This window comes from Ixodes scapularis, unplaced genomic scaffold, assembly GCF_016920785.2.
Source record: "Ixodes scapularis isolate PalLabHiFi unplaced genomic scaffold, ASM1692078v2 PGA_scaffold12__126_contigs__length_90152505, whole genome shotgun sequence".
Classification (NCBI taxonomy): domain Eukaryota; kingdom Metazoa; phylum Arthropoda; class Arachnida; order Ixodida; family Ixodidae; genus Ixodes; species Ixodes scapularis.
In genome coordinates, this window is record NW_024609838.1 from 62,846,439 (window position 1) to 62,855,608 (window position 9,170).

A 9,170-nucleotide genomic window follows, 5' to 3' on the forward strand; every position below is an offset into this window, starting at 1 on the left:
CATCTCTCGCAAAATCGGAGTACGAAGCTTCCGCTGCTGACTTGGCAGAAGACCTCGCGGCTGGTCAACATTCAAATACTGACGTATTGAATGCCGAAGAGTCACAACTCTGTGACATGGAGCTCAACGACGACGAAGAAGGCTGGCAGACCAAAGCAGCTAAAAAACGCAAAAAGACTGACTCAAACTCAAGCAAAAGCACGGATACAGTTACCCACTCGCCGAAAGTGACAGAAGGGCTGACTGTCATCTTTGTATCAACGGTTGAAAATCAGCTCATCGCAGTCAAAAATACTAGCAAGGAAGGCAGAAAATTCGAATGTCATTCACATCGCTTCTCGAGATGACCTGGCTAAGATAGCATAGCCTCAAAAACCAAGACACCGAGCTAGAAATGCGTAACGGTGTGACGTGCACCATGCCGTGTACGAGCTCTGAAGCTATAAGCCTTCTACACTGTAATGTTAGGAGCTTAAACAAAAACTATGATCCACTGGTCGCTTTGTTGACGCGGCTGGATGAGCGGTACAACGTTGTGGCAATCTCGGAGACGTGGCTTAAAAAAGATGAATTTATGAACATTCCTAATTATAGATTTTTATCCCTGCCAAGATTGGCTAGTTCAAGAGGTGGTGGCGTAGCATTATACGTATCTTCACAAACCATATATAAAATATTACCAAACTTGACAGAGACAAAAACAGGCATGCATGACATGCTGTTTGCGGAGCTGGATTGTGGAGTCATTGTTGGTGTAATATACAGACCGCCAGAATCAAACACTCGGGCATTCCTAGAAAAGCTGGAAGATGTGTTGTACCGTCTTGCGAACAAAAATAAAGCGATTATCTGTGGTGACTTCAACATAAATATAACAGACCCCTCAAGTACAGAATACCGGAACCTCCTGCTATCTTACGGCTTCCAGAACCATATAACAGATCCAACAAGAGTAACACTAACGTCTTGTTCAACAATAGATCATATACTCTCCAATTTTGAAGACAGCTCCGTAAAAGCTGGGGTTATAACAGAAAACGTCGCAGATCATCTCCCCACTTTTATTGTCGCTCCCAATGCAGAAAGGAACCTTCAAAAAGAGCCCACAGTCGGCCATGGTGTATCAAGGTGGAATTACGAGGCAACTAAAAGGTCCCTTCAGGAGACAAACTTTTCTCAGATCAATTTTACCGACACTAACAATGCATATGATACCTTTTCAACACTGTTCAAATCTTGTTGTATAGCACACAAATTCGTATCTCGCCGGGAAGCACAGCTTTATTCTCCCATTTGTCCCTGGATGAACGAGGAGATACTGAAGTTAATTAGGTTCAAGGGACACTGGTATAACAAAATGAAGCAAAACAAGGACAACGACTATTACAGGGAAAAGTTTAGAGTTGCACGGAACCTACCGCTATCCACCATGCGGAAGCGTAAAAAGCAATATTTTAGCAGCCGTATTGCAAAAGCTATTGGTAGCTCCAAAAAAATATGGCGCACAATTAACCTTGTAATGAAGTCCTCTCAACAATGTAACATTTTACCAGATTTGAACATTCTTAATTGTGATCAAGCGCACCTTGTGTCAATGTTCAATGACTTTTTCATTAGCATAGGTACATCCTCAGCTGCAGTATCAGATGAAACGTCAAAAATTATCCTACCTAGCCCATGCATTAATACATTTGTTTACGTAGAAATAACAGCTGCCGGAATTGTTGGCGTTGCCAGACAAATGTTATCAAACAAAGCTATGGGCCACGACGAAATCTCGGTAAACCTATTGAAAGACAACATTGACATCCTGTGCTACCCACTACAAAAACTGTTTAACCAGGCATTTTTATCGGGAATTTACGCAGAAAAACTTAAGATTGGGCGAGTAGTACCAATTTACAAAAGTGGTGACCCTAATGACCCGGCTAATTATCGCCCGATTACAATTCTGTCCTGCATTAATACACTATTTGAAAAACTAATTGCCGCGAGAATAATGAACTTTGTCGAGAAATACAACATTTTGGTTGCTAATCAACATGGTTTTCGGAAAAACTTCTCTACAGGCACAGCAGTACACTCCGTATCAGAAATAGTCAATTCCTCCCTCAACAAAAATAGAACTACTATAGGCATATTCCTCGATATAAAAAAAGCTTTCGATTCTGTTAATCACGACATTCTTTTACAACAACTTGAGCGTTACGGTTTTCGAGGGCCAGCTGGCAAATTTTTTCGTAGCTACTTAACAAACCGCACCCAATTTGTACAAATTTCCCATAATCAATCTACAACCGCGATAGTGAAGACTGGTGTACCACAGGGGTTGGTGTTAGGACCGATACTTTTCTCTCTTTTCATCAATGATTACGCAGCTTGCCTCAGACATTCCGAAGCAGTTTTATACGCCGATGATACAGCCTTACTAGTATCACATCATTCTCTTGAAGAGGCCGAATTACTAGCAAATAACGACTTGAAAAATACGATAACTTGGTTTAATTGCAACAAGCTGGTGCTAAATATTAAAAAAAAAACTAAGTTCATTGTTTTCGCGTCTGATCGGAAACAACAATCATTTACATGTAACCTGCATCTAGGAGGTTTAAACATCGATCAAGTTATCACTTATAAATACCTAGGAATTACCCTAGATTCAACACTACACTGGGCTCCCCACATTGACGAGCTATGTAAAAAATTAACCTTCGGATGCTTTTCATTAGTGAAAGCACGGAAACATTTTAGCAAACAAACGTTACGCATGATTTACTTCGGTGTGTTTCATACTCATTTAACCTATTGTGTTGAATCATGGGGTTTCACTTACGCGTCATATCTAGCGAGAGTTACCATTCTGCAAAGAAGGGCAATCAGGATAATAGCAGCAGCACCTATACATGCATCAGCTAAGCATCTTTTTAGTGAATTAAACATACTCCCCATCAATTTAGCTCGCGACCATAAGACTGCCACTTTAGTCCAAAGAATTTTAACCCAGAATACTCCATATCACTCTTCTATATTCAATTTTCCAAAACGTGAAACCCGAGAACTACATTATAATAACCTTAATTTGCCGATAACTTACAATGCTTACGGGCGCCGCTTAATATCGTTCATTGGTGCGAAGATATGGAATAACATTTCATGTAATATAAAACTAGCAACAAATTTTGTACTCTCATTAAAACGATTTATTTCATCTGAAGTGTACAACTCACCCTGTTAACTCCGTACTAGTAGTTATATTATTTGTGCAGCTATGTATAGATTGTGTGAATGCCTATAGGATTGTTTTAAATGTGAATGTTGTTTTAATGGATCCATTACTAGCCATGTAGGCTATGGATCCAGATGACTAATCAGACATTTCTTTGTACATCTTTACGTGAATAAACATTGATGATGATGATGAACACCCAGCAGCCTTAAAATGTCAATTGCTTTGGAACAAATGTGCCCGGAGTGCATTCTTGAAGTCCGCCCCAACAAAAGACTCAACCTTATTGCAGTAGACACACGCAATGGCCAGACGACTCGAACGCTCCTTGCCTGCCCCGAGCTTTGCGGAATGAAGGTCAGAGCATATGAGCCAGTTCCGCGACACTACGCCGTCGGAGTGATCACAGACGTTGATCCTGCGCTTTCTGAAGTAGAGATCGAACAGAACGTGAAATCTCCAAAAGCCGGGTGAATTCATGATTGAATCTCCGGAAGGTCGAGTGGCAAGATTGCGACGACTTGGCAAGAGCACAGCAGTGAAGCTGTCCTTCTCTACAACAACACTGCCAAGTTATGTTTACCTAGGCCATGTCCGTCACCCAGTCTCTCTATTCAAGGAACGCCCCACACAGTGCCGAAAGTGTTGCGCGTATGGACATCGAGAAGCGACTTGCAAGCGACCTTCTATTTGTAGCCGCTGCGGAGACTAACATCAGAGCAACACCGAGTGTTTGGCGCAAGAAAAGTGTGTCAACTGTGGTCAACCTCACGCTGCCACTTCTTCATCCTGCCCTAAATGGAAGAAAGAAAGCGAGACTCGCAATTACGCACGTCAAAATGCCGTTGATTTTCGTGCTGCAAGGACAGCTGTCCAACAGTCTAAGACAGCCAACGCAAATCAACATGGTCAGCCCCCTCCAAGCCCACCGAAAAGAAGGAATGATCCTATGAAGGAGCCTAATGTCAGTGCTGTGAATTTCGCTGCAGCACTTCAGCGAAAAGGCAAAACGACGAAGGGAGAATCTCAGTTGAACAACGACCACACCTGCACTGTGGAATCAAAAGCCGACACTGTCAGTCCAGCATTGAATGTGACGCCTGCACTGAAGCCGCAGCCTCCTTCCAGCCCGAGTGCTGAACCCACAGCTAAATCTGCTTGGGAATGCTGGATTCCACCTCTTCAGAAGGCAACCCGCATGGCTTGCGCTTTTCTATCTACTGTGGATTCGCAGTGGGCACGACTTCTCCTCTCATTCCTTAACATGATTCTTCCATTTATGGAGTCATAGTAAAGGGAGGGAAAACCAACAGGCCGTGTTAACGAATCCGGAACCCCAAATTCCCATCAATTCTCCAATGGAACGTGAACGGCCTTCGTACACGCATTCCTGAACTTCGGCAAATTCTGCAGCAGAGAACCATAGATGTAGTTGCACTTCAAGAAACCAACATCCTGCAAGGTGAGGTACGACTCTCTCCATATGTTTTCTACAATTCCACCACAATTGACTCAAACACTAGGTCTAGAGTTTCACTTTTGGTGAGATCAAGCCTCCATCAAAGCGTCCTGGACCTTTCAGATCCCTGCTCATTAACGGCAGAGTATGCGGGAGTGACAGTAAGGCTCGGCACGCAAGACACCACAATAGTTTCCATTTACGTAGCCCCTGGGGGCACATGGGACCCTGATGTGTTGCACCAAATTCAACAGAGAGCTAAAGGTGAACTTTTATTAGCTGGAGATTTCAACGCACACAACATCAACTGGGGTGATAGCCGAACCAACAGAAGGGGAAGATGCCTGGAAGATACCATTGCGGCCCTGAACCTCACAACTCTAAACAGCGGAGCACCCACATTTATCCGTAAAGGGGTCAGAAAAAGCGTCCTTGATCTCACATTTGCATCGCCTGCGATCAAAGTGTCGTGGGCAATACAACCAGACACATGGGTAGCGACCATGTTCCTATCATTATAGCCTCGTCGAACGCAAGTGCAGTTGCCACCAGAACATGCAAAGTAGTCAACTGGGACCTTTACCGTGAATACATGGCAGCATCGGTAACTGCGGCTGACGCTAACGCTACAGACCTAACTGCCATCATTGAAAACTGCATTCGACGAGCGACCCGACTGCTGTTCTGTCATGGTGCCGTCCGGGACGGATGGCACCATGACAGAACAGCACACGACATAACAGCACGCGACAAAACAGCACGGTCAAAACAGCACGCGTCAAAACAGCACAGCGTCAAAACAGCACGGCGACTAAACAGCACGCGTCAAAATAGCACGCGACAAAACAGCACAGCGTCAAAACGGCACAGCGACAGAAGAGCACGGGCCAAAACAGCACGACGTCAAAACAGCACGACGTCAAAACAGCACAGCGACAGAATAGCACAGCGTCAAAACATGACATTTGACAATATAGCTAGAGTTCGGCGTTTTCGGTTTGTATTATTTCAAATTCCGCGAAAATTTTAAAGTTTTTATTCAATTTTTTTTGGTTTATTGCGGTGAATATTTGTAGACTCATAAACTTCTCAGTTATATTAGGTTTATTAACGAAAACCAGCATAGTAACGAAAATGCAATAATAAAAGCGTTTGTGTAAAATGTATATTGAATACCAGGTACTGGTCTTTTTATTTGTTTCCGTCTTTGGCAGCCGATGCGATCTGTTCTGTAAGACGCACTGGGGCCTTATCGTGATCTGACATTATCGTCGTGTGCTCGTATTTGCACACAGGACGAGCATGAGCTTCAGCACCACTTCGGCCGGAGAGGTAAATATCAAAATGGAGAAATTAGCAAGCGTTGTACGCGGTGCGTTTTCCCCCATTATCACGACTGCGACAGGTGATAAATTCGCGCCGACTGCAGAAATGAATATGAAACACTCGTAAAACACGCCCTCCTCTAGTAGACGGAAGCTAGGGGTCTTAAAAAATGCGCGGCATTTACGGACGCTCTTGATTTCCGTTCTTTGATTTCACGATTAAACTCTCTTCTTTTAACAAAAAATTCGGTACAAATCCCTATCAGGTGAAAAACCCAGATTTCGTCCTGAAGACCCCTGCGCCCCCGGAGCTTTTGTTGAAAGTTGAAGCGATCTCGCAGACAAGCTGAGAACTCCGAAAGGAAGTGGTCATAAGGTCAGTAATGAGTAGGGTTCCGTGTTTTCGGAGTTTAGTTTCCGTCAAATTCGGAGGGTGTTTTTCTGAGTTTATTTTTTGCCAGAAATTCTGAGTTTATCGGTGTTTATTTTTGTTTGATTACGAATTCTCCGAAATTCGGAGCTCAATTTCGCAGTGTTTCTTATTAAAAATAAACAAATAATATCCAAATGTAAACGTATGCTTTACAAAAAAAAAAAACGAAAAAAAAACGCGATTGTATCAATTAATATTTTTTTCAGTTGGATTTGGCGTTGGTGCCATTACTACTGGCAATACTAATTTGTCCTAATATAAAAGTGGCACACAAGTGTTATTTCGATAAATGTCTATACCTTAAAATCAATATCCTACTGGAGGTAGTCGCTGGGAAGCCTGTATTTATTCCGTGCTATTCCATCATCCTACCGCGCGGCTGCAAGAGGCAGAGTGGAAAAGGATGAAATAGAGAAGTTTCAACTGTCCTCTTTCCCACTTTGTGTAATTTCTATCGTCCAAAGGTTTCACGGTTACAAAAACACAACCTCTCCTTCCTCTCAGGCACAAATAGTATGACCAAACCGGAAACAATAACAGTGACTTTTGTCTTGACCTGATAGTACAATGACCTGTTGTCCTGACCGAAATTTGAAAGATATGTGTGGTGGCATTTTCCCAGGACCATTTACTGCACGCGCTGATTAAACCATTAATTGTAAAATATGTGTGTGTGTGTGTGGGGGGGGGGGGGGGGGGGGGGGGAGGGAATTGCACATCGAAATTCAGAGTTTATCAGATAAATCCGAATATACGAAACTTTTACCGGCGGCTGACACGAAACCCTAATGAGTCACATTCACCCCCCCCCCCCCCCAGACACACAAACACACCACTCCAAACGCCCTAGAAAACACTGAACTTTTTCAGCTAAGACCGAATTCGGAAAACATTAATTCGGCGTACTTTTACCGGTTATATTCGGTTTAACCCGAAAACACTGAACCCTAAACATAGCGTTTGAAGTTAAAAAATGCACGTCTCAAATAAGGCACTGTAAAGGAATTGAGGTTCTAGGCCAATTCGTCGAAAGCCAACTCGTCGACGGCCAATTTTTTTAATCTGTTCTTTTGGAAGCAAGTTCGCAGTGGGGAGTATACTCGATGCGCGCATGAGGGTTCCCTGGGCAGTACCGAAGCCCCCGCTGGTGCTTATTCTGGCTAGTTTGTAGCGTGAGCTACACTGGCCGAGGTTGAGCAGTTTCGCGTGACTCGCATAATGAGCTGTGCTCCGTGCTGCGCATGCGCGAGGAGCAGTGACGTCACACGGCACACAGCTGGCGCGCCGGAGCCGCCGCCGCCGCGTCCGCCTCGGCGGTCTGCGCATTCCAGAGGAGAGGCGTCATAGCCGCGGCAGACGCACTGGCGCCTCCGCGTGCCCAGCTGTGCGCCTCCGTTGCGCAGTAGCCAAGTCTGACGCTGCACCGGAGCCGCTTGATAGCGCCTCTCATTTTGTGCGCATAAGCTCACACTACATATATCCTGGCATAGCCGAGCTAAGCCACCGCAATTTTTTCGAGCAGTTTTGCTCATTTTTACGCGTAAGTTTGCTGGTGATATCGTCTACAATAAATAATCCAATCGCACGGCAATGTGCTGTCGTTTGTTGTTAAAAGAAAAAAACAGAGAGCGTGTGCGGCAACGGTGTGTTCAGCCCATGCTGCAGTGTAAGGCCACAGCATTGAGGCTGCGGCATGTTACTGCTTCACCGGTTTCCACTCGATCAAGGCCTTCGTCGGCAATAATTTGTGAATTTAACTCAAAGCGTACAACCTCTCGCCTGCAAGCTACAGCCGCGTGTTTCTAGGAGATCTTATTCACGGCGAATGTACCCCGCAGAATCGGTGCCCATTGCACACCTTGAATACGCTCCACATTAAAGTCACCTTATCTTACCGTTTCTATGAATGCTTTTGTAATCGACGCATCTCCCGCTTTTGTTTTTGGGGGGGGGGGGGGGGGGGGGAAGAGGGGGGGGAGGAAACGTTCTACGCTTAGGTGGTAATGACGAAACGAGGAGTACTACGGAACCTCACCGGACCGCCACAAACCAGGAAGTTCATAACTTGAACTTATGGATATCTTTTTCCCAATAACTTCTCCTCTTTCCCTGATACTTCAAAAAAGACCAGACAACGCAGCCAACATCGACGCGAAGGTATCCCCTCTAACTACCCAATCTCTTCAGAGATTAGCGAAGTTCAGTAGTAGTAACTACTGCTAACTTTATTTGTTTTTAGCAATCACACAGCAGCAGCAATCGGGACACTGACTTGAGTGCGATCCCGTCGTCGCCAGCGTACTTTTTTTTTATTGTTTCTCCACTAGCTGTTAAATAATGCCATGCAATGTCCAACCCTTTCTCTTTACGTTCTGTTTTGTTTTCATAAAACGCTACCTATTACAGCCTTTTTACATGCGTGCTGTTTGTCGTTGTGCTGTTTTGACGCCGTGCTGTTTTGGCACGTGCTCTTCTGTCGCTGTGCCGTTTTGACGCCGTGCTGTTTTGTCGCGTGCTATTTTGACGCGTGCTGTTTTGTCGCCGTGCTGTTTTGACGCTGTGCTGTTTTGACGCGTGCTGTTTTGACCGTGCTGTTTTGTCGCGTGCTGTTTTGTCGTGTGCTGTTCTGTCGCGTTCCCATCCCGGACCTAGAGTTTCTGAACCTCCGAGCGGCACGGAGACAAGCCCAACGACGGGCTATGCACACAGATACAGAATACGACTGGG

General features: G+C 44.7%; 1 protein-coding gene across 1 annotated transcript; it reads left to right on the plus strand.

Annotated features, from left to right (window-relative positions):
- Positions 1–2,347: 2,347 nt before the first annotated feature.
- LOC121835384 lies at positions 2,348–3,301 on the plus strand (the record flags this gene model as incomplete). Its single annotated transcript, XM_042289557.1, has 1 exon — positions 2,348–3,301. A coding segment is annotated over one exon (888 nt), but the record flags the coding sequence as incomplete, so codon positions are not given.
- Positions 3,302–9,170: the final 5,869 nt, after the last annotated feature.